At 43.3% G+C, this 26,438-nt stretch overlaps 1 protein-coding gene across 1 annotated transcript in view; it reads right to left on the bottom strand.

Annotated features, from left to right (window-relative positions):
- LOC117361472 (fibroin heavy chain-like) overlaps positions 1-26,438 on the bottom strand; it is an 85,430-nt gene that overhangs the window by 40,469 nt on the left and 18,523 nt on the right. The window contains exons 6-12 of the mRNA XM_033946862.1: positions 21,852-21,884; positions 21,207-21,251; positions 21,068-21,100; positions 18,336-18,389; positions 18,114-18,173; positions 8,750-8,812; positions 2,965-3,021 (exon numbers count right to left, since the gene is read on the bottom strand). Of these exons, the coding sequence (XP_033802753.1) occupies positions 2,965-3,021; positions 8,750-8,812; positions 18,114-18,173; positions 18,336-18,389; positions 21,068-21,100; positions 21,207-21,251; positions 21,852-21,884 (345 nt within the window). The remainder of the gene's footprint in view (positions 1-2,964; positions 3,022-8,749; positions 8,813-18,113; positions 18,174-18,335; positions 18,390-21,067; positions 21,101-21,206; positions 21,252-21,851; positions 21,885-26,438) is intronic.

The raw sequence follows: 26,438 nt of genomic DNA, 5'->3' as shown, positions 1-26,438 counted from the left end.
TAACATTGGCAAAACCTCCAGTGTAATAAAACATTCAGTTCTGGACTTTCAAAAAGGCTTGGAAATTTTTAAGACAGTTCAGAAGAGCACCACAAAAAAAAGATAACCAGAAAACCAGATATTATATATAAGATAAAGGAGTTGGAATAATTTAGATTACAAATGAGAAAGTGGAAGGGTGAATGAATAATTTATATCAACACTTTTAAAAGACTTAAAATGAGGAAAATAAATTTCCCTTTTTCCACAACTAATGATAAAAAGAACCTGAAATTATAGGCTTGAAATTATAGACTTGTACAGTAGCTGGGGGGATAGGAACAATTTTCTAATTGTGAGAAGCAGTCATTCTCTTGAATGAGTTTTGCAGAGGTAGTTAAATAAATCTCTATAGGGTCCTTTTACTAAGCAGCATAAATACTATCATACATAGGTCCCAGCTCTGTGGGTGCTAGGGCACCCCAATATTCAAGTTTTTATTAAAATTTGAAATACAAACCAACCAAGGGCCATAACCATCAAAGCAGTTTACAGTACAAATCAATATTCAATAACTAACAATTTTTTTTTAAAAAAGGAGGAACTCCATTTCATTTAAAGCAATAGTAGAAAATAAAAGAATTATTTTACTAGTGAGAATATGCTGTCTAACAGAGAGAACACCTGTTCCGAGAGGAAAAAAGGGAAAAGGTTAAATGCAGAAAGCATCTTCAAACAAATAGGTTTTTAATGCTGAACAGAATTCTGAATATGAATGTTTTATTCTAATATCAAAGGGTAGCAAATTCCATAAAGATCTTTGAATGGGTTCAATTGTAACAAACTTGATGAAAGGAGAGAATATACAACTGAACTGATTGCGTAGAATGTAGACATCCAGTTGGAATCTTCAGGCCATTGACTCTGGCGCATCCGTAATAACATGAGGGACAGTAGCTGACTTGAACAGTCACCACACCGACGGATCGTCTCAGCGATCAAGAGAAATAATCACCTCCTGGTTCCTGATAGGGAACTTGAATCCTCTAGGAAGATAGCTGGACCTTGGGATAATAAAGGCATGAAGTCTGATCTCCAGTCCTCCTGTTCTGGGAGCCGGCCTCCTGTACAGCAGAAGCATCTCTCCCCAGTCCAATACTGGCATGTCCACAGGCAGTGCAGTGCATTTTGCCTGTCAAATAAGCTTTCCACAGAAGATTCACAAATTCTGGAGTAAATTCTCGGACAGGAGGCACTAAGGACCCCTACAGGACCTCAGGCAGGCTTCTCTTGGGCTCTGCAGTCTCTGCACACTTGCATTTTGTGCCTTCGCTATTTGAGGACTCCGGAAAGGATTTTCTCCATACCACTCAGCTACCCTGTGGCTCTCCAGTCCTAGAGGACTCAGAGGAGGCTAATCCCAAGGCTCTTGCCCCTCCCTGACCATCCAGCATAAAACTGGCATGATATAAGGGTAGAACAGCCCGAGGAGTCCATCCCAGTTGAATTTGAGCCAAATTGAGGGGTTTTGAGGCAGATAGAGGCTTTAGAATAAAATATTGTTTAAAATCCAAGATGGCTACCACCAGAAAACTCACACCAAAAACAGCCCATGTAGGCTCCCCTGAAAGTTATAATACTCAAAGGAAGGGGATTCAGAAGTAGGAGATACTATCTCTGGCCCCAGAAATGCTTAAAATTAAACTTTTGTAACAACCCCCCCCCCCCCCAAAAAAAAAAATAAAAATTCCCCATAGGGAATAATGGGCTGTACTCACAATTCTGCTGCTGCTGCTTCTGCTGGTGCCTGCCTGTGTTAACTTTGCTTCAGCCTGACTGAAGCGGAGATAAATTTCTGCATCAAATCCTTGTGGAACAGTCCAGATCTGAAAATCATTGGGCTGTCATTTGAATTGAACTAACTGAAGGCTCAACCCCCACAAATCCTCATGGCACAATGGGGGTAGAATAATATGCAGTCAGCTCCCTGAAACCTAAAGGGATTCACACAGGGGCCCCACAGCCTGCGCTCAAGCTTCTAATAAATCAGAAGATGAACAGGCTACCAGAAGAACGGACCCCGAGCCACAAAGTAATACAAAGCAGGCTGGCTCATCAGCTGGGGGCTGCCCTGCAAGTTGTAGCCTGCCCTCACACAGTCTACATTCTCTCGCAGGCAGAGTAGTCCCAAATATGGGGGCCTCTGGCAACAAAGCCTCCCAAAACAGAGTAAGAAAACCTGAAAGTAATAAAAACAAAACAAAGCAGATCAGAACACCTCTTCTTAGTTCACTTTCAGAAGGAAAAACTGAAGAAGGAGCTATACTCCATTGGTGAAGGAGGAGGGGGATGAAAGATGCGATTTACACCCCTCTGCAAGTGGTTTGCAAGCATGGATTGATCACCTAAAATACAGACTCCTGTGTATATGTAACAGACCTGGGGATACTGCTGGTGGCAGCCAAAAATTGCTGACCACTGCCAGCTGAGTATTGACAAATCAGAAAAAGGGGGATTGCATAATGGACCACCAATGAAGAGCCAGAGGTATAGATAAATTAATATATTGTGTGAAGTCCACAAAAGTTCAAACCCAAAGGTTCAGACTCGACATGGCACCGTGTTTTAAAAAGTGCATTACAATCCTCGTCTCTCTGAGTAAGATTGCTGTAGGGAATGGTGCAAGAACAAAGCTTTTGGTATGACTTTAGTCATTGCGATGGGGGAGACTAGATGGGCCACGCTAATCTTTATCTGTGGTCTGTCACTATGCAAATTAAGTTCTGCCTGTGGGTAAAGCTCACTTGTATTTCTGCAATTAGAGCCTATAGGGAATGGTACAAGAACCCTGGCTGTGATAGCTCAGACTCCTGTAGTTCCAACATTTTCTACCAGATGGCATTGATAGAAGTAGATTATTATGGACTGTTGTCTCTAGTAAAGAAAATCTGCATCCTGTTTAAAATCCAAAGAAAATGCTATTACCATTGGAATATCCTTGCTGGAGACCAGGCTCTGGATACCCCTGGCCAGTTCCATATCCTGACATGGAGAGAAACAAGGATTAAGTACCCAGTGTTGGAAATGTTATTTTGTAAAAATAATATATTAAAGTTACTAATTACTACACGTAAAATAATATAATGCAGTCACTAGTTACTTGTTTAATGAAAGTAATATGTTAAGTTACAGTGAAAGTAATATACTACTTTTAGTTATTTTTTAATTCTTGACTATAAACAGTTGTTTTGATGTTACATGAAATTAATTCTAGGAACTGGAAATTTATTCATTATCAAAGAAAACATCTTAACAGAAAGGCCCGGATTCTGTAAACTGCATCCCGATTGAAGGCAGCTGTCCTACAGCTGTCTAATCAGCCAATCGGGATGCACATTTTATAAAAAAAATGCTCCCCAGGCAGGCCACCTATATTGAAGGTGCCTCCGGGAGCCTAGGGAGGCCCACCTAAGCTTGCCTAAGGCTAGACAGTAGCCTTAGGTGAACTTAGGCGGCCTTACGCATCTCCCTAGTAGAGGGGGAGATGCTTACAATGTAGGCAACCAAAATGCTGGCCTACATTGTAAGTAGAAACGGCCGCTATACTTATCATGGCAAGGAATCTCCCAGCCATGATTAGTATAGTGGCCTTGGATGCCAGTCTCCCCCACTTCCCCCTGAATGATCGTGGCAGGAGGGAGCCCAACCCCTCCAGCAGGTAGGCCTCCCCTCGATGATCGCCAGCAGGAGGGTGCCCAACCCCTCCTGCCAGTAGGCCCCCCCCACCCACTGACGATCGCGAGCAGGAGGGAGCCCAACCCTGCCTTCTAGTAGCCCCCCACCCCCCGCTAACACTCCCTCCAGACCCCTCCCCCACTAACCTTAAAAAGTTGGCTGGCTGGGTCTTCCCACCATCCGTCCATCAGACCCACCTCCGTCGAAATGAGGTGGGCACGCCCCTCTCCGGCCCATCACACAGGATCCTAAAGTCTGATTGGCCCAGGCACCTAAAGCCCCTCCTATGGGGGATCCGGAGGGGAGGTGTTAGCGGGGGTAGAGGGGCCTACCGGCAGGAGGATTTGGGCTCCCTTCTGCCGGCAATCATTCGGGGGGTGGGGGGCCTACCGGCAGGAGGGACTGTGCTCCATCCTGTCGGCTATCATTTGGGGGGCTTACCGGCAGGAGGGGTTGGGCTCCCTCCTGCTGGTAATCGTTTGGGGGGGGGGTGGCATCACATTATAACTCTCTTATATTGTATTTATTTTATGTATTTATTTTAAAATTTATATACCGCATAAAAACTATGCGGTTTACAAAATTACATGCATACATATTAAAAATACTAAAACATGTTTCAACAGAACAAATACAATTAAAACATTAACTAACAGTATCATTATTAAAACCTTTCAAATTCATCCAAGAAGATGGAAAGACAAAATCCCATAAAAACATTTACAGGACGGTAAGGCTTCAGCAGCAAATATCATTAGCACATGAAAGCATTCACAAATAATTGTGTTTTCAACATTTTCTTAAAATTCAGTCTCCAATCACATAATCGCAGAATACCAGGCAGCGCATTCCAAAGCTTGGCACCTGCTACAACAACAACAAAAAAAACCAGGTACTGTACCCAGTTGTATACCAGTACAACGGTACCAGGCCAAACTAGCCATGTAGATCTGGTTAATGTATTATGCATATGTGATTTCTTTAAAATCATATTTTTACCTTTAGTACACCGCTTTGTAATTTGGAAAAGCGTTCAATCAAATAATATGAATAAACTTGAAACTAAGAAAAAACAAAAAAAAACCAAACCCTCGACACCAAAACCCCTGCCAAAAAGGACCACCCCTGACTGTTTTGCCCGTGCTGCTGCTACTGTGAGCTGAGGTACTTGATCAGGGCTAGTCTTAGGCAGGGACAACAGAGGCACACCTCTCAAGTCTAGACAACATCTCTCTCCTTCTCCCTACCTTGAATCCAGTGTTTCTCTCTCCCTCAAGACTGGAGAAGGGAAGAGACAGAGACCAGGTGGGGGATGGGAAAGAGGAGGTGAGATGCTGAACCCACAGAAGGAGAGAAGGAGTTTTGCCAGACCATGCTAGGGGATAGAGAACAGAGAGGGAGAAATGCTTGACCCAGGACAAAGAGAAGAGAGGAGAGATACAGAGCACAGACAAGAGAAGCTGGACATGGAGAAAGAATAGAGACAGGAACACAGGGAAATGCTAGAATTGACGTTGGGAAGAAGGCTTGTGGGCTGGCACCAGGACATTCCTTTTCTGGGCGGCAAGCAGTGGCAGCGGCGGCAGTGGACCGGGGGGGGGGGGGAGTAGAATCGGTGGTAGGCCAGGCTTCGGGCACTGGAGGGAAGGAGGGAGGGAAGCAGGCAGGATTCGGGGTGGGTGGGACAAAGGCTGGAAGGCAGTGAAGGGGACATAGGAAGGAGGAAGGGAAGAAGGAAGGAAAGAAAGAGGCAGAGAAAGGGGAGAGGGTTGTAAGCAGAAGAAAGACTAGAGAGAGAAAGACCTGGACCAAAGAGGAAAGACAGGAGACAAATGCAGGACTATGGGAGGTGCAGACAGAGGGGGAGAGACCCTGAGGAAGAGCAGAAAGAGGCAAGATCATAACAGAGGAGGGAGAGAGAGGGAGACCTGGAACAAAGGAGAACTGACACTGGATCTGGGGCACTAAGGACATAAAAAGGAGGCACTGGGGCACAAAGGACATGGGAAGGGGCACAAAGGACATGGGAAGGAGGCACTGAGGGCACTAAGAACATGGGAAGGGGCACTAAAGACATAGGAAGGAGCCACTGGGGGCACTAAGGACACAGGAAGGGGCACTAAGGACATAGGAAGGAGGCACTAAGGACACAAGAAGGGGCACTAAGGACATGGGAAGGAGGCACTGGGGGCACTAAGGACATGGGAAGGAGGCACTGAGGGCACTAAGGACATAGGAAGGAGGCACTAAGGATATAGGAAGGAGGGAGGCTCTGAGGGCACTGAGGACATAGGAAGGGGCACCAAGGACATAGGAAGGAGGCACTGGAGGCACTACGGACATAGGAAGAAGGCACTAAGGGCACTAAGGACAAGGAAAGGGGCACTAAGGAAATAGGAAGGAGGCACTGAGGGCACTAAAGACATAGGAAGGAGGCACTGGGGGCATAGGAAGGAGGCACTGAGGGCACTAAGGACACAGGAAGGGGCACTAAGGACATGGGAAGGAGGCACTGGGGGCACTAAGGACATAGGAAGGAGGCACTAAGGACATAGGAAGGAGGCACTGAGGGCACTAAGGACATGGGAAAGGGCACTAAGGACACGGGAAGGGGCACTAAGGACATGGGAAAGAGGCACTGGGGGCACTAAGGACACAGGAAGGGGCACCAAGGACATAGGAAGGAGGGAGGCACTGAGGGCACTAAAGACATAGGAAGGGGCACCAAGGACATAGGAAGGAGGGAGGCACTGAGGGCACTAAGGACATAGGAAGGGGCACCAAGGACATAGGAAGGAGGGAGGCACTGAGGGCACTAAAGACATAGGAAGGGGCACCAAGGACATAGGAAGGAGGGAGGCACTAAGGGCACTAAGGACATAGGAAGGGGCACCAAGGACATAGGAAGGAGGGAGGCACTGAGGGCATTAAGGACATAGGAAGGGGCACCAAGGACATAGGAAGGAGGCACTGAGGGCACTAAGGACATAGGAAAGAGGCACTGGGGGCACTAAGGATACAGGAAGGGGCACTAAGGCCATAAGAAGGAAGGAGGGAGGGAATAGAAAGGATCAATTGTTGGGCCTGAGTGCAGAAAGTAAAAAAGAAATGAAAGAAAGGATGCACAGTCAGAAGGAAACGCAACCAGAGATTCATGAAATCACCAGACAGCAAAGGTAGGAAAAATGATTTTATTTTCAATTTAGTGAACAAAATGTGTTAGTTTTCAGAATTTATATCTGCTGTCTATATTTTGAACTATATTTGTCTATTTTTCTATAGTTACTGAGGTGACATTGCATATTTTAAAGTCATCTGCCTAGCCATCTTTGAAAACCCCCCAAATATAAATGATAATTAATATAATTAATATAAATGATAATATAATGATAATTAATATAAATGATAATTATTCTCTGCGTATAGTGTGCTTTGTTTTTTTTTTTAATTTTATGGTTGCTATTATGAATTAATAAGATATTATGTTTACATGAAAAATGAATGGAATAAATTGGGGGCAGGATTGGGGTGGGGCTAGGGCGGGATTGACAATTAATAGATGTCACGTTTTGATGAAAAAAATAAATGGTCACATTATCCATGCTAGATAGTGAAAGCCATAAAATTTTGGTTTTAGCAATATTCAAACGGAGACTGTTCCTGGCAATCCACTGCATAATTAAGTCGATAGGATGATAGCAAACAAAAACCTTGAGTATGATCAGATGGAAACTCAAATAGAGACTGCAAATCATCAGCATAAATGCTATACCAGACTCCAAGCTGCTCTGAACATTTTTACAATGTTCCAGTATTACAGAAAAATGTCCAAATTGTAAGCCCACCCTAGTCCCGCCTAAAACACACATCCAATGTGGACCCTTGAGATTTAGGGCTCCTTTTACGAAGGTGCGTTAGGGCCTTAACGCGCGGAATAGCGTGCGCTAGCCGCTATCACCTCCTCTTGAGCAGGTAGTAGTTTTTCAGCTAGCACACGCTAATCCAGTACGTGTGCTAAAAATGCTAGCGCACCTTCATAAAAGGAGCCCTTAGACAAACTACAGAGAAAAACATCTTGAAAATTAGTTTTTAAAATAGCAATTTTGATGTTTTTGCAAAAAAAAAAAAAAGTCTGCCATGTTGTGCCATTTTTTGGATGTTTTTCTGTTTTGAAATTGAGCCACAGACAGAGGAGGGGTATATTTTAAAAGGTTAAAAAAAACAAAAAAAAAGACATTTCTTAATTTAAAAAGTCCTAATTCAGATATTGGGATATTCAACACTCATATCTGGATACTAGATGGCACTGTGGTGGCACTTGGGGTACTGCCAATATTCACATAAGTAACCAGATAAAGCTATCCAGGCAATTACCTGTTTAGCAGACTGAATATCATTGCTAATAACGTAAATGCCATCTCCACCCATACTCTGTCCTAGTACTGCCCAAGTAGTATCTGGTAAGAGTGAGGTGGTCTGTCTAAATTTTCTATGGCACAGTACAATCTGGACAAAGCTGCCTGGTGAACAGGACTTATCCAGGTAGGAGCCATCTCTAAACAGATAAGTTCCACTGAATATCACCCCCTATAGTTAAGTGCTTGACTTTGAAAATTCAGTTCCTAATTTTAACTATTTGAAAACTGACTAGGGTTTTGTTTCCTAAATGTTATGGGCTATGTATCACTAGGTGTTTCAGCTCACTAAAATTTGAGTGAAGCCAAGATTAGGAGTAAAATGTTGGACATTCAGGAGGAAATTCTATAAACGGTGCCTTAACTTAGGCACTGGTAGGTGCCCTACTGACACCTATGTTAAGAGGGAAATGCCATTTAAAACACAACTTAAATAGAAATTCAAATTGTCTACCGGCTGACTGGGATATTCAGAGGTATTTATTCTCCAGCAGGAGCATAGCTAAATATCCCAGTCAGCAACACATATCCAAAGAGCAGGTCCTGCTATCCAGATAAATGCTTTTGAATATTGACCTATGTATGTATACAACTGAAAACAGAAATGAATGTGTTGTTACCTGCTTTGCCGGGCTTCACCCCTATCCCCAGTCCAGCTGGCAGTCCAGTGCCTACTCCAGTACCTGCATGGAAGTACACTTTGGATTACTGGAAACAATATCCAAAAGTTTCCTATGAAAGCTGAAGAGTAGATTCTATGACAGGAGTTTAAAAAAACCTGTGGAAAAATTTTTGAAATTCCATGATGCATTTTCATAAATCTGTATGTTGTTGCATGCTAAATAATGTAATTTTTGACCTGATGGTCTTCTTTTTAATTCAGTTTGTTTATTGTATTTTATAAGAATATATAAAGTCAAAAAGTAAAACAAACCGATAAACCAGAACTAATACTCCCTGGCAGTCATTCCTGGTCCGTAGCTCTGGCTGACTCTCTCTAATTCTCCACTGGCCAGGTGCAAGGCCTCCCTCATGGCCTCCTTTTCTTCAGCTATCCCAGCTTTCCCAGCTGCCAGCTTTCCCAGCTTTCCCAGCTGCCTCTTTAAAATTTTCCACTTGTAAGGACATCTCCCTAGTTTGAGTAAGGGCATGAGCCCTTTGCATTTGCCACTTCTGGGTCACCCTCTTTTCTATATCTTGAAGCTGGCGCTCCAGCTGAGCCCTTATCTATGCACTCCTCTTGTGCTCAATAGCCATACTTTCTAGTTCTTCAAGGGCCTCTTTGTTAGAAACTCTCTCTTGTTTTAACTTAGCTTCCAGTACTGTAACCTGGTCTTGGTGCTCCTGATCTCTGGCAGACGTGGCCCACAACTTCCCTTGCAGAGAGGCCATCCGCTGGGTTAATACCCTGTTTGTTTTTGCAAGTCTGGCACACTCCCGCTGGGCTTGATAGTCCACTCTCTTGGCTAACAACACGTTGGCTTGCTCTGTCCACTCCTGGACCTCATCAGCCAACTGCTTTTCCATTTGTTGTACTGCTCAGTGGGAACACTGTTCTCCAACTAGGCTTACAAGTCCTGTACCTGCCTTCAATAGTCCTTCAGTTTGGTTCTCAAGTTAGCTGCCAACTCCTGATCATCGAATAAAGAGGCATTCAGCCTGTACACCTCTGCAATGTCTTTATTTTGCAGTTCGGTGTTTACACCCTTGTTTTCCATCCTTCTCGGGGTATTTGGGCTTAGGCTTTGGTACAGCCATTATCTCAGGCTTTCCTGTACCTTCCAACTAAGCCTCTCTTAATTCCCATTTGAGGTCCTCCTTATGCCAACAGGCTCCCTCAAGCAGTGCTTTCAGCTCCTTGCACTCCCTTAAGTGCACTGACTGCTGGCAAATTATATGGCTTCCTCCCTTGTGGAGACTTCTTTTTTTTCTGAAGCCTTTCCTCCCAGGCTGGCAGTCCTCTCCCCTTGGAGGATTTCTCTGCATGACTAGCCATGTTGCTGGTCACTCCTGTTCCCAGATTCCCATCTTGGGTTTTACTTTTCAGATGTTTCTGCTCTCAGCAGCAAATTTACACAGGTATATTCAGCACCTTAATCAAGTCTGTCAGCACTCCTGCTACAGCTTTATTCTCAGAAAATAAAAATAAAAGGAAACATAAAGCCTGCCTTCATGGCCTGTATTAGACTTCTTCTAGTCCCTGCTTAGGCCGAAGCTACCCTTCTTAGACTTTGTTTTAAAATAAAACTTGTTCCCTTCCTGATATCCCACTCCTTCTACAGTTACCTGGTCAGCTTCTCTGCAGCAGAAACTTTAAAAAACCAGGCAGAAGCACCATATGTAACAGACCACCTGGATAGCAGCTGGCCTGTATTTTTAGGAGGGTTAAGACACAGAAGCCACACCACAGTGGCATAAAAACCATAACACTCTTTATAGTTTGCTTCACACTTATTCATGCAAGAACTTTGGTTTACCTCAGCCAAATGCTGTGTCTAGCTCTAACCGCTCCTTTTCCCCTGAACCTCCTTCTGAGTCAAGCATGGGCAGAAATACTCCTCCCTGAGACCTGCCCCTCTGACTCAGCACTGAGCCAAGCAGTGCAGGAACTCTGGGACCTGTAGTCCTTCTCAAATAAATGGTGCCCTCTGCTGCCCAGTGGCATAACAACAGTCCCAGAGAGGGAAAATCCCCCAATCTGCCACATATTGATATGTGAGCCTCTTTATTTAAAATTGTATTGTAGTTATATTTTTAGCTAATAAATTTTGGTAAATGATGGGATTATTATCAGCAAGATATTGATTTTCTAGTAATTTGATTTCTTGTTCAAGAGATTTTAATTTTTTTTCCCTTTGTTTGTTAATCCTACAGAATAATTTATAATAGTTCCTCTAATTGAAGCCTTAAAGGCATTCCACCACATATATATTGGATGGTTTTGTATTTGGGTTTGGATGAAGTAATTAACTGTATGTAAGATTCATGAACATCTTCTCTCGCACCAAGCAGCATCATGGGGTAAAGACCTAGAACAATTGCTTTCGCCCACTACTTATGAGGAATTTAGGAAACGTCTGAAAACACACCTGTTCCTAAAGTATCTAGACAACTGATCCTCTCTTCTCTCTCCCCTCTATAGCAATTAACTTGTTCTATTGATCACTCTCTCCTCAAAAATGGATTTCCTGTCCTATTAACCCTCTTTCTTCCTCCCCTATTAAAGTCAATCAATTTGTACCTTTGCTTAATCTTTGTAAACCGCATAGAACTTCACAGTATTGCGGTATATAAGCTGTTATTATTATTATTATTACTAATTATATAATTATAATTATATAATTATATAATCTCCATGTAGCATTGCTTTGTGGAGGACTAATATTTGAGAGACAGAGATATTGTAGAGTGGTCAGATATGGTTATTCAATCCTTCGATATTAAGTGAAATTACTCTCATAATTAATTATATATAATGAGTAGAGATGTATTTAGGATTTGTATTAGTGCAGCACTAGAAAAACATAACTTTAATACATAAACACAAACATGAGAAGCACTCATGTATATTATAATTAGACACCAAGATAAGAAAATTAATTCTTGGTGACGAATTAAATGAATATAAATGGGTGGGATGAGGGAATCAGAGAGATTATCAACCAAAAACAGTAGAAGTAAACTGTGCAGATTGCAAATGTTACAGATGTGGGTATATAATATATTGTGACAGGGAAGTCCCTGTCAAATCCAAAAGCACTGCTGTAAAGCCAGCTCTCCCTAAAATAAAGCCTTTACACCAAGCCAAAAGCCAGGCTTTAACCCAGCCAGAGAGGAAAGAAAAAAGGCAGGTGATTCAGCAACCAGGAATTCAGGCAGGGAGGACACCTAAAACACAATCTAGCCTCTATTATTCCTTTCCCTGTTCTAAGGAGAAACACAGAGTCAACCCAGAAGGAGGTGGAGTTTGCCACTAGTCTCTGCAGTCATGTCAGCCTCAAGCAGGAGGACTGCAGGTGAATAAATTAATCCCAGCTGACTCTAACAGGGGGAGGGGCAGCAGAGCACAGCACACTGAAAGCATGGATTCTTCTACTCATATAAACTGGTTCCAACTATATTCACACTTTTATAACACTGACTCTCTCAAAGAAACCTTCATTATCAGCCCACTGTTTCAGAAGCAGAGTTCAATTCTGTACCATATTGAGCAATCTGTAGGCATCCTCTCCCATGTCTTTGGGGAACCATGCCAGATCTGTTTAACAGAGGGAAATCTGATGCATCTTTGCAAAGGTCAATGAATAGTGACAGAGTATGCAGCAGAGATTCACATCTTCAGACTTCCTTTATGTCTTTTAAAATTAATTTGCCGCATGATACTAATGCATATTAAAAATGAGTGCTAAAACATATTTTTATTTTTTTTTTAAGTTTCAATTTGTTTATTTGATTTTGAAAATTACAAATATATTAAACAATGTATAACATAGAAAACCATGACACAAATGTGCATAATTAACTATACAAAGAAATATAACATGAAAGAAATTGTTATAATATAAGTAAGAAGTGATGCTATGAATTGTTCATTAGAGATATATATGGAGTGGAATGTCAATGGATATTAGTTAGTTTTGAGATTGGAGACTATATTTTATCAATGGTACGATGACTATGTCAAATGTAAAGTGGCTTTACATTTATAGTTATGTATCATCATAATATAGAGCACCAAAAACTAATATTAAGGAGATGAGCAGATTTCCAATTTGATAATATCATTTGTAATGTTAAGGCAATTAGAATGTCTAGAAATCGTTTTTGCCATGAATCAAGTGGGTCTAGAACATTGATGGATCTGAAGAATTCTATGAGTGTTGGAGCTGTTACCATCACGGCCGGCACTAGAAACACTAGTGCAGCTTTGTAAAGGAGGGGATAAGTTTGGGGATAAAGAAGATGAAATGGGTAGAATTTTGCACATGATTTTCCATACTGAGGACCAAACACCAAGGATAATTGGACAAGAGTATAACATATGTACTGTATTAGGTCTTCTAAGTGCGAATTGCAGTGCCAGCAACAGTTAGACTTGTTCAAGCCTGCATGATGAAGTTTGTTAGATGTGCAAAAGGCTTTATGATACAAGAATGATTGCATTAAACCAGTGGAGAGGGTAAGACGATTGGTGAAAGTAAGCCAATCCAGTTGGTTTCATCTGAGCTAATCCAGTTGATTTCTTCAAACCATATTTGTTTGGTTCTATTTTTAAGAGAAAATAAGGAATTACGGTACATAATAATTTATAGTATAAGGAGGTAGTATATTCTAATGTATTACCCAACTTAGATAATTCTGCAAATTTTGAAGTGTTTTGTATGTTTTTTGCAGAGGGACCATTTAAGTTCTTTCAGGCAGTGTCTTAATTGTAGCCATCTGAAGAATTCAATGTTAGGTAGGCTATATTTATGTTGTAGTTGTGTCAAAAAGAAACCAAAATATATGTATACCAATAATAACGAAAGTCCGAACTTAAAGAAATTGGTATAAAATAGTGATAAACTCTCCTTAAACCACACTGAAGACGGTATAGAAGACTGTGCTTCCAAAGAATAATTAAATAAAAATAAATAAATAAGAGGACCAGTTAGTACGGGCCCAGTGCCCTTGTAACAACCAATGGCCCCGGGCAGGTGTTTATGGAGTGACAAGCACTTAGAAGTAAATCTAAATAAACCCTGCCCCGTACATCATCTTGTCCTCATGTGTCTATATAAAATAATAAATACTGAGGAGCACAACCACCCCCAGGTGAATGTGGAAAGGAGAGGAAATCACCAAAAAGAGTTCTCCCAAAAGCTTATCCAAATAAAAAACATCAAAACCTAGGTGCAAAAATCACCAAAAGAAAAATGAATATGGGGTCCTCAGTCTCATCCACAAATCCAAATAGCGGTGAACCCTGAACACATATCACAAAATGTTCGTGAAAAATAACACAAGTGCTAAATCAAAAAAAAAAAGAAAAAAAAAATAACACACACAGAAATCACCACCAAACATGAGCCACAAAGGCTCGCAGGTGTGTGAACAAGCAGTGAAAAATACTTAGCTCAAGCGGCTGCAGTTAATCCAAAGCGGGACGAAGTTCAAAGTTCACCAATCTTCACTGTTCGATTCCGCTCGCTATTCAGTTCCGCTCGCATAATCCCACTCACTCAAATGTCACTGTTTCCAATCCGTTCGCTGTTCAGATCCACTCGCTCAGTCCCATTCACTCAATGTCATTATTCAATTCTGCTCACTGTTCGATTCCACTCGCTCAATTCCGCTCACTCTTCCGCTCACTCGATAGGTCCTGTTTCAATGTCCTCATCAGGAGGGAGCAAATAATCAGCTATATTTATAAAATGACTGAAAATTCAAAAGCCCAGCCCCCAATTTCAGGGACAGAATAACCAACAGCAGCGGCACAGTGGCTCATGTTTGGTGGTGATTTCTGTGTGTTATTTTTTGTTTTGATTTAGCTCTTGTGTTATTTTTCACGAACATTTTGTGATATGTGTTCAGGGTTCACCGCTATTTGGATTTGTGGATGAGACTGAGGACCCCATATTCATTTTTCTTTTGGTGATTTTTGCACCTAGGTTTTGATGTTTTTTATTTGGATAAGCTTTTGGGAGAACTCTTTTTGGTGATTTCCTCTCCTTTCCACATTCACCTGGGGGTGGTTGTGCTCCTCAGTATTTATTATTTTATATAGACACTTGAGGACAAGATGATGTACGGGGCAGGGTTTATTTAGATTTACTTCTAAGTGCTTGTCACTCCATAAACACCTGCCCGGGGCCATTGGTTGTTACAAGGGCACTGGGCCCGTACTAACTGGTCCTCTTATTTATTTATTTTTATTTAATTATTCTTTGGAAGCACAGTCTTCTATACCGTCTTCAGTGTGGTTTAAGGAGAGTTTATCACTATTTTATACCAATTTCTTTAAGTTCGGTAGTTGTGTCAAAACATGCTTTAAAGATCAAATGCCTTTATTTATCCATTGAGGCCAATTTATCATTTTTTTATGATTGTGCCACACTGGAGCATTCAAAGAACATTTGCTTAGATTAGGTAACTTTGATTCCAACAAATGAATAGCATGTTTGGTAGAATGGATAACATCAAATTCTAATTCAATACTAGATTTTAAGGTAAAAGCTAGACATTTAAGGGGTACTGGGCTTACCAAATCAGCTTCAATTGTATACCAAGCTGGTGGGTTAGTCTTTTCATTAAAAGTATCCATCCAAAGTGGCCATATCTCAATAAGGTAGCAGTAAGATATTTTAAAATCTGTAATTCATCAAATTGCTAGGACTTGAACACGAGTCGATGGCACCTAACACACACGATATTTAAAGAAGTCAGGAAAACCCATTTTACTATTCTTTTTAGCTAATTTAAGAGTTTTAAGTATAATATATGGGATTTTATTTAGAATTTTGTAGGTAATCTGTTGATTCCTTTATAAAGGAATTGGGGTGCAAATTTCAGAAGCATTCTTAAGATAAAAATGTATGATTGGTGTGATTATTAATTTGATGGCTCCTATGCGGCTCCACCACTAGATAGTACATGGTGACCATTGAGAGATGATCTTCTTAAAACATATTTTTAATGTACTTTAGTACCTAGATCCCTTAATTTCCTCTAAAGGTGACTGAATTTTGGTTATGGTTTCCACACTGAAATCAGCCTGAAATCCGGAGCTGACCACACTTCACTTTCATTTTTGGCTGAAACAAATGCCATACCATTGCGATTGTTCATTGCCATCCTCCTCTCCCTTACCCCTATAGGTCAAAACAGTTGCTGTCCCCCCCCCCCCAATAGAAAGCCATTGCCCCCAGGCCAGTCTCCCCCTGGCAGAAAACCTTTTCTCTTGGGCCTCCCACCAATTCTGTCCTCTTTGGGCATTACCTTTGAAGCCCTCATGGTCTGGTGACCCAAGTCGCTCCTGCCTCTACTGGCTTTGCAATCAAAACAGCATTCACAACTTCCCCATTTTGAGACTAGAACTGGTATAGGTAGAAGCAATCCCCAGTCATTCTTGCTCCTGCAGGCCCCAATCTCAAAATGGCTGCTACGGCCTTCCACAACGGCCCTTTTTATTGCAAAGCTGACAGGGACAGGAATAATTTGGAATTGCTCCTAAACTAAACTAAACTAAACCTTAGGTTTGTATACCGCACCATCTCCGCATGCGCAGAGCTCGGTACGGTTTACAGAGGTTAAGAGGAAAGGAATTACAAAGAAGGGATATAGGAGAGGGACTGAGAAGATAGAGAGGGGCAGGATACTAGAGAACGGGAGGAGATTAGATTTTTGAGAAGAGCCAAGTTTTCAAGCGTTTACGGAAGGATTGGAAGGAGCTAGAATTTCTGAGCGGGGATGAGAGGTTGTTCCAGAGTTCCATGGTTCTGAAGGGGAGGAATGTTCCAAGTTTTCCTGCGTGGGATATACCTTTTATAGATGGGAAAGATAGTTTCAGTTTTTGGGAGGGTCTAGAAGAGAGCGGGTTTGATGAATTCCAGAAGAGTGGGATAACGGGAGGAAGGACGCCATGTAGATTCTTGAAGGCTAAGCAGGCACATTTATAGAGGACTCTGGAGTATACTGGGAGCCAGTGAAGCTTAGAGAGGAGTGGGGAAACGTGATCGAACTTGCCTTTTGCGAAAATAAGCTTGGCAGCGGCGTTATGAATTAGCTGAAGTCTATGGAGGTTTTTCTTAGTTAGGCTTATATAGATGGAGTTGCAGTAGTCTAGTCTAGAGAGGATGGTGGATTGGACGAGGATGGCGAAATGAGAATGATGAAAGCAAGATCTTACTTTTCTTAACATATGGAGGCTAAAGAAGCATTTTTTTACCAGGGAGTTGAGGTGATCGTTGAAGGAGAGAGAGGAGTCTAAGATGATGCCTAGGACTTTGCTTGAAAACTCAAGATGAAGAGTGGGGCCGGAAGGTGGGTGGAGGTGGGTAAATGATCTGAAATTGGGCCGAGCCAAAGTAGTTTGGTTTTGGACTCATTCAGTTTCATTTGTACAGATTGGGCCCAGGATTGGAGGTTCGTAATACATGTGGAGATGTTCTCAGCGAGGTTCGAGAGGTTCGCGTCGGTTTCGAGGAGGATGAGGATGTCGTCAGCATAGGAGTAGAGAGTTTCTAGGGGGGATAGATGAAGGAGTTTCAGAGAGGACATGTAGATGTTGAAAAGAATAGGAGAGAGGGGTGAGCCTTGCGGGACTCCACATTTCGGCTTCCAGGCAGGGGATGAGGAACCATTTGTGTTAACGGTGTAGGAGCGGAAGCGTAGGAATTTCGAGAACCAATCAAGGACTGTGGAGCTTATGCCTATTTCAGAGAGTTGGAAGATAAGGATGTCGTGGTGAACGACATCGAAGGCTGCGGGGAGGTCGAATTGAAGAAGAACAGCGAATTTGTTTCGAGAATGGAGTTGTTGCACCTTAGAGATTAGTGAGACCAAGAGGGATTCGGTGCTGAAGTTGGGTCTGAAGCCGAATTGGTGGGGTAGGAGGATAGAGAATCGTTCTAGGTAGGATGAGAGTTGGGTGGATATGATGGATTCTAATAACTTGGTTAGGAAGAAGTCACTAGACCACCAGGGCTGCGAAAGTAAGCCCAAGGAGGGCCTACAGGTGGTGGTGGTGGGGAGAGGGTAGAGTTAGTGATGGGTTTTCTACTGGGGGGAGGCTGGCCTGATGGTTTTGGTTTTGGATTCCATTCCAGCCAACACAAAGCTTCAAATTTCAGCCACTGATTTAGTTTCATCTGAAACCAAAAGCCCTAATTTTGGTCACCCTCTAATTTCTGCTATTTACATACCAAGATGAAAATATATTGTCTCCTTTAGGTACTGTATGTTTTAAACATATATCTTACAAAAGAAGTCAGTATCAGTTCTTACCAATTCCATATCCAGGCTGAAGACCAGCACCAGGATAAACACCTATCCCAGCAGGATAACCTATGAAGATGAAACTATGTTAGAAACTGATTATTAACTTTTTTCAATAAAGATTTTTTTTTCCATAGAAATAGAATAGGAAAAATTATTTATGGGGAAAATCATTTATGAATAAGACCCAAGGAAAAATATTTTAAACACACCAGAATGTGTACATTTTACCTTGCTGAATTCCACTGCTTGGGAAACTGCCAATACCAACTCCATTGCCATAACCTGGACAGGCAAAAGCAAAGTTGTTCACTTGTAAAATATGTTTTCCATAGATAGCAGGATAATAAGCCACACAACTGGGTAATGCTAGCTGATGGTGCTGACAAGGGGTATTTCTTCAGAAACTACAGAAAAACCTAGAAAGCCTTTCTCGATATGTGTAGAATTTCTCACTCTGCTTCTACAAAGCAAGGTCTCCTCAGTCCTATATAATAGCTTAAAGTAAAATAAAAGTAAATTCCAAAAAGGGGAGTTGAGAGGGTATGTCTGGCTGATTGGCCTGCTGATCCACTTGATGGATTAGCATTTAACTACATAGCGTAAATAACACAGATAACAATGAAAAACTACTGATAACTCTTTCACATGTGGAGACGCAGTAGTTGTGTCCCACTTTAAAGTTATGATCGGCATTGCTCCACCCTGAGGCAGCAGAATTGTGATACGCTGGCCACCATCAGTGTACTAATCGATCGATCCAAAGATAAGTTGATTTATTCATCTGTCTTTTACACTAAGTTTTTCACTGCACCGCACAAAGCTTTTTCAAATATCAGGGGAGGTTTTTTGTGCCAATGAGGTTTATTGCCTGAACACCTTTAAACCACCATTGTGGGATGGAAGGATTCATTTCTGAGGCTTTTTCCTCCTCTGTATTTTCTGCACAGCCTATGTTGTTGCTATTGCTATACTTTGCACCATGCATGTGAAAGAGTTATGGTTTGCATTTAGCATTAACTACAAACAGTATGAGTTGTTTGTTCTACTTGGAGGGAAGAGGATCCAAGACACAAGTTGTTGGCCTGATGTAAAGAGATAAATGATAGAGAACTGAAAGATGACCAGTGCCTTAGGCCTGGCGGTAAAGTTCAAAGAGTATGAGGAAAATCTGAAGTCCTGTCTTCAGCAAGTGAATCAGGCAAAGCCTGTGTCATACCAGGATCAATATTAGCTTGGATGCAGCACAGATTATCCATTATATTTTCATATTGGGGGGGGGGGGGGAGGGAGACAAAGTTCTTAGTGGCAAATCAGCCAGGCCGCTAGCTGATGGCTCTATAGTAGTGGAGGCTCTGTGTGGTTTAGGTTGGTTAGATTTGCAAATACTGAAAAGAGCACCCTGGGATAATGGCTACCTGGATCATATTAATTTGGAAAATTATTTCTATTGAGATGACCTGACTCTGTTCTTATAGAGTAGTTACCATTCTTTACAGCATTTGGATTTGTTTGTTTCTGCCTGAGACATCATTTTGATCAAGAAGAGAAATATATAAATTCTCAGTACGTGTATAAGTCTGCAATAACTGTTAAGTATTTCATGAGTACAAGAAGGGTCAGTGTCTGGACAAAGGGCAGTGCATATTTTTCAAGATGTCTAAGGCTGCAACTGAATGCTATTCATGAAGAAGATATACAGTTAGAGAGGCTATAAGTCAAGTAAGGGTCTCCCTTGCAAAGAGCATGTCCAACAATGACCCAGACAGACATGAACAGAGCAGGTAGATTAACTTCAGCCAGCAGATCCAGGACCAGCATGGGAAGCATGTAATCTTAATATTAGGATCTAGGACTCAGATATGGCAAAGGTATACTAGAGGATTCTTGGTGCCAAATATCGAGCAGGAAAAAGACAGAGGGGAGGATTCTCAAAAGTTACTGTGCCCTTAACATGGGCGCTAAACCAGTTCCAGCTGGTTTAGCATGTCAGTAATTTTACCTGCTGATTTTCAGAATGGCCTTTTTCTAGCTTCCTAGCAGTCTCAGACTCTGCCATGCAAATGTAGTACAACGAGGTCATTAATATTAAAATGGTAGTAAAAGGAACACTCCAGGTGATTCCCTAACCTTGTTGTGGTGCCCCTTCCCCGCACGAGCCCCCTTCCCTTGCCCTGTATCTTTTAAACTTCTCTGGCATGAGCATGTATAGTAAGGGGGGTGCGGTCTTTCTAAGGGAGCATGTATCCCCTGCTGAGGTCTCGTGTACACTTTGGGATACAGTCTATGGTCCCTCTAAGGGTTGACTAGACTTGAGTAAAAATTTTTCTTTGTGAGCAGAGGACCTACTTTACATGAGCAACAAAAATTTCCATTACATGACCCCTTCTCTTTCCCCATATTTCTATCCAGTGTCTCCTCTCTACCCCTTTTCTACCCAGGGTCCTCTTTTTCTCTCCTCATCCTTCCATTTAGCAAAACACCCTCTTTCTCCTCCTCATTCTTCCATCAAGCGTCTACCCCTTTTCTATGTTCATCCTTCAATTTAGCATGTCCTCCTCCATCCTGCTATCTAGCATCTCCCCATTCTCCCTATCCTTCCATCCATCCCTTTTTCCTTCCCCGTCCCAGGTTACCTTGGCTTCAATCTGTTCCTTCCTGCTGCTGCAGCAGCAGAAAGAAGAAGAAACACATGTGGGGCTGCTCTGCTCAGGTGAACACTATTGGCTGTGCCAGTCCTCTGCCTCCTCTGATGACAATCTCTGCTCCAGGGTAGAGGACTGGGAAAGCCAACAGCACATGCCTGAGCAGAGCGGGCCCGTACATGTTTTTTCTTCTTGCTGTTGCTACTACAGATCAGAAGTAGTAGAGGAGGTAGCAGCAGGAGGGAAGAGGGACCGTGTAATTGCTACAGCCCTGGAAGTGAGCAATTGTGTAAAATCTGTGGAATAAAGGTCATGCACCTGTTTTAGGAGCTATCCCTCCTCTTCCAAGACCTGTAAAAATGAGGTATAATAAAATTATTTGCACATCCACAGATACTATATGTATTCTGTCTAGTTATTCAGGAGAAGGATAAATCCACAAATATACCACACTTACCTCTCAGAGGCAACAATCCACGGGGAAAGCCAACACTGCCATAACCTACAACATCACAGAACAGTAAGTGGTAGGAGAAGCTTTCCAACCAGATCAGAGAATAATAAACATGTCATCAGCAAGCTACCACCAGTTACACAGCACATTTCAGTGTAAATTTCTACTCAGTATGTATACATTTGACATCAATACTGAGTTAGGAAAAATGTTTTGAGTACCTGAAAGTAAACCTTTGATAAGCGGTATATAAATAAATAAATTTTAAGAACTTCCTATGGCCAGAGAAAACAATTATAGAATACAGTAGTACTGCCAAGAGTGGTCAATGATAGAAAATTCAAGGAAAGAACAGTGCGTCAAAACAAGAACTTCATCAGCCTGCCAGTGTTGCTCTGGGCCAGATGACCACTCTAATTATAGCTAACTAGCAATGTCATACATTATGCAGCAGAGGGAAGCCCCCGGTGGGGAAGGCAACAAGCCAGTCCAGAGCTCTGCCGCTGCTGCTGTTTTTGGAGGCCCCAGTCTCATGGTGGGAAGGTCAGTGGGGGTTCTGCTGCACAGGGGGATGAAAGGGAGGAATAGAAATATGCTGCACAAGGTGATGGGTGAGAGGGGAGGAAAGAAGTATACAGTATATCTCACCTGCTCCATAGCCTGGCTGTATTCCTCTGTAACCTATGAGAAAGAGAGACATGAAAAGAAAACAGTGGATAATAGGAAAGAAAAAGTGCTACAGGAGATAAAAGGGACATGAAGAAAGTGGGTAAAAAGGAACAGGAAAAAAGAAGTGAAAAGATAGGAGAGCACATGGTAGCAGAGTTCTGAGCACATGGCAGAACAGTGAGCGGAGAGTGTGCTAGCAGGAAGAAGCAGAGAGAGGAGCAGAGAAGGCGGTGCTAGCAGGGGAAGAGGCGAGAGCTAACTCCGCACACCCCTGACATCACCAGCCAAACTCCCCCCATAAAAGGGGACGAGCCAACAGCAGAGAGTTCACAGTGCAAGGCCAGCCGAAGGGAGACTGTAGGAGCTGTGCCTAGTCCTGAGCACATGGTAGCAGAGTTCTGAGCACATGGCAGAACAGTGAGCGGAGAGTGTGCTAGCAGGAAGAAGCAGAGAGAGGAGCAGAGAAGGCGGTGCTAGCAGGGGAAGAGGCGAGAGCTAACTCCGCCCACCTCTGACATCACCAGCCAAACTCCCCCCATAAAAGGGGACGAGCCAACAGCAGAGAGTTCACAGTGCAAGGCCAGCCGAAGGGAGACTGTAGGAGCTGTGCCTAGTCCTGAGCACATGGTAGCAGAGTTCTGAGCACATGGCAGAATAGTGAGCGGAGAGTGTGCTAGCAGGAAGAAGCAGAGAGAGGAGCAGAGAAGGCGGTGCTAGCAGGGGAAGAGGCGAGAGCTAACTCCGCCCACCCCTGACATCACCAGCCAAACTCCCCCCATAAAAGGGGACGAGCCAACGGCGCGCAGCCGTTAAGCGCGCGGCGAAGGCGAACGGCAAAGGCACTCGCCTTAGCGAGAGCGCCTTTGCGAAGGGCCTCAAGAAGGGCATCAAGAAAGGGCTATCAACTATAGCCGGACTCCCAACTTATAAGACTAGCTAACTAATCAATTGTCTTCAGTCTTTCTTTAGCGTTCTACCAAGTCTTTAACTATCAATCTACAACTTTCTACCAAGTCTTTAACTCTCAATCTTACAACTTTCTATCTCACCAACAAGCTACTAAATCTTTCTCACTAAACAGGCACACTAACAAACAGACGTTCTTAACTGACAATTAACTAACTGTTAACTAACTAACTACTACTACTAACTAACTAACTAACTACTCCATCCCTCAGACCAAGAACTAACTAACTACCTCTATCCCTCCCTCAACACTTACTGACCAACACCTAACAGCCCCCACCCTAACAAACATCCTAAAAAAAAAAAAATAAAAAAAATTTCAAATTAAGAAATAATAACAATAAACCTTTGTAATGGCAGGTAGGACTAGAAGCAGCAAGACTTCAATCAAAACAGGCAGTTCAGTCACCGAGAGCACCCAGGGGATGGCTATGGTCCGAGTACAGATGGAAGGAGAACCAGGACGGAGGGCAGAGGTCTCTGTACAGACCGAGGCCATCCCCTCAAAGATGTCTACAGTCTCAACGCAGACAGAAATAATGGTTCAACCGGACAAAAGCCTTTTGATGGAGCTAAAGAGCCTGAGAGAGGAGGTTCAGCGCTTAAGGAGCATCCGAGACCGACGAGACCTTCATCGATGGAGTCATCCAGGAGCTGTCTCAGATCGCTGAACAGGAACCTGACAAGACCACCCTGGGAACACCCATAGCATCCAAAACGGCCACCTTGAGACAAACTACCGGAATGCAGGAAGTGGTTGGAGACGCTGACTCCTGGCAGTTGGTGACTTCCTCCACAAGAAAATGCAGAGGACCTAACTCTGTCTCTTTTTCCCCCATACAGGACAGCTCAACATCGACACCTCATATCGCCCTGAGGAACAGATATCAGCTGCTACAGGAAGGTCCGGAGAAAGAGCTACAAGTAGTTGTTCAGCAGACGGTTCCAACTCCGGAATCAACAGTACAGCCCACCCCTAAGAAGCGCAGAGTGGTGGTCATCGGAGATTCGCTGCTGAGGGGCACCGAGGGACCAATCTGCAGACCAGACCTACAATCAAGAGAGGTCTGCTGTTTGCCAGGGGCCAGGATCCGGGATGTCACTGCTTGCATTGACAGACTCATCAAGCCCCGAGACCACTTCCCCATGGTTCTAATCCACGTCGGAACCAACGACACCGCAAGGAGCAGCCCGGACAGCCTACCTGAAGACTTCAGGGCCCTGGGGGAGAAGCTGAGGAGGATGGATGCGCAGGTAGTCTTCTCCTCGATTCTCCCAGTGAGGGGCAAGGGCAGAGCCAGAGAGGATCGAATACAAAGGGCGAACGACTGGCTGCGAGGATGGTGCAAGGAGATGAACTTTGGGTTTCTGCACCATGGAGAAGCATTGCAAGGACTACAGGGACATGACGGGCTACACCTAACCAGAAGAGGGAAGAATGTCCTTGGACACCGCCTAGCCCGCCTACTCCACAGGGCTTTAAACTAGGTAAGTCGGGGGAGGGTACAGGCACAAACAACATACCAGGCGAACTAAAATGCCAATACATTTATGAGGCTGAGGAAAGTAGACACCGAAATTCTGGGTCAGGGGTGAGTGCACACACTTTTGAGTCGGGAGTAGGGTCACATCATATTTATGGGTCACATTGTAATTCTGGGTCTAGGGGGAGTACACACTGTAGTTCTGGGTATATGGGGAGTACACATTGTGGTTCTGAGCCTCAGGAAAGCACAAATAACACAAACAATGCTAAAGGTGTTCAAATAGCTCAAACAGGAATAACCCCATTGAGACATAACAAAAATATAACATGGAGGGCTATGTACGTCAACGCACACAGTTTAGGAAACAAGATCCTGGAATTGGAAACAGAAATAAGGAATGCCGACCTGGATGTGGTGGCGATATCCGAAACCTGGCTCACAGACTCCCACGGGTGGGACATGGTCATACTGGGTTACAACTTGCTTCGCCGGGACAGAGAGGGTAGGAAGGGAGGGGGTGTAGCATTATATACTAAAGATGACATTAAGGTCACGAGAATCTCAGATGTCCAATATACTGGGGAATCCCTTTGGGTTAATTTGGCCAGAGGGAAGGACAAATGCTTGTATCTTGGCGTAATTTACAGACCCCCAAGACAACAGGATGACCTGGATATGGAAATAATCGAAGATATAGAAAATATCACTTTGCGTGGGGACACAGTATTGCTAGGTGACTTCAACATGCCTGATGTGGATTGGGTTACACTTACCTCTGCTTCCGGCAGCAGCAGGAGGCTATTAAACTCTATGAAAGGAGCAAGCCTCAGGCAACTGGTGTTGGAACCGACAAGGGATCAGGCAATACTGGACCTGATACTTACCAATGGAGAAAGTGTCACAGAGGTCTCGGTGGGCGACACATTGGCCTCCAGTGACCACAACATGGTATGGTTCAATATCAGGAAAGGTTTCACTAAATCTACTACACTAACCAAAGTCCTCAAATTCAAGGACACAAATTTCAAAGAAATGGGAGACATCGTTCACCAGGCGCTACAAAGCCAAGAAGAAACCAATAACGTGGAAGACATGTGGTCGACTTTGAAAGCAACCATACAAGAAGCAACAAACCGCTATGTAAAATCAGTAAGTAAACGGCGAAGGAACAATAAGCCACAGTGGTTTACTGCGGAGATCTCAGACCTGATCAAGGAGAAGAAAAAAGCATTCATCTCTTACAAACAATCAGGGAAGCAGGACTCTAGAGCAGACTACCTGGCCAAATCAAAAGCCATCAAAACAGCAGTCAGGGAGGCTAAATTCCTCATGGAGGAGTCTCTAGCAAAGAACATCCAGAAGGGAGATAAATCCTTCTTCAGGTATATCAGTGATAGAAGAAAAAACTCAGGCGGGATTGTACGTCTTAGGAAACCAGACGGAGACTATGTGGAAAAGGATTTGGAAAAAGCCCAACTATTAAATGAATACTTCTGCTCAGTCTTCACCCGAGAAGCGCCAGGGCTCGGCCCTCAGCTACAGACAAGGGTTGGCTCAGTTGACCCGTTTAGTAACTTTGAGTTTACGCCCAGCAGTGTCTACGGTGAGCTGTCAAGGCTCAAGGTTAGCAAGGCAATGGGGCCGGACAACCTGCACCCCAGGGTGCTTAGGGAGCTGAGTGATGTCTTGGTGGAGCCACTGTCCGCGCTCTTCAACCTCTCCCTTAGTACAGGCAGCGTCCCGTTGGACTGGAGGACGGCTAACGTCATTCCACTCCACAAGAAAGGCTCAAAGATGGAGACAGCAAACTACAGACCAGTGAGTCTAACATCGATAGTGAGCAAACTAATGGAAACTCTAATCAAACACCAATTAGATAAGATCCTGGATGAGGAGAATCTACGGGATCCCCAACAACATGGATTTACTAAGGGGAGATCCTGCAAAACCAACCTGATCAGCTTCTTTGACTGGGTAACGGGGAAGCTGGATATTGGGGAGTCCCTGGACATCGTGTACCTGGACTTTAGCAAAGCATTCGATAGCGTACCACACCGCAGGTTACTGAGCAAGATGAGTTCTATAGGATTAGGTGACACATTGACGAAATGGG

The sequence above is a fragment of the Geotrypetes seraphini genome, chromosome 5 (assembly GCF_902459505.1).
Source record: "Geotrypetes seraphini chromosome 5, aGeoSer1.1, whole genome shotgun sequence".
In the NCBI taxonomy this organism is placed as follows: domain Eukaryota; kingdom Metazoa; phylum Chordata; class Amphibia; order Gymnophiona; family Dermophiidae; genus Geotrypetes; species Geotrypetes seraphini.
This window is presented reverse-complemented; position numbering and strand designations above follow the sequence as displayed.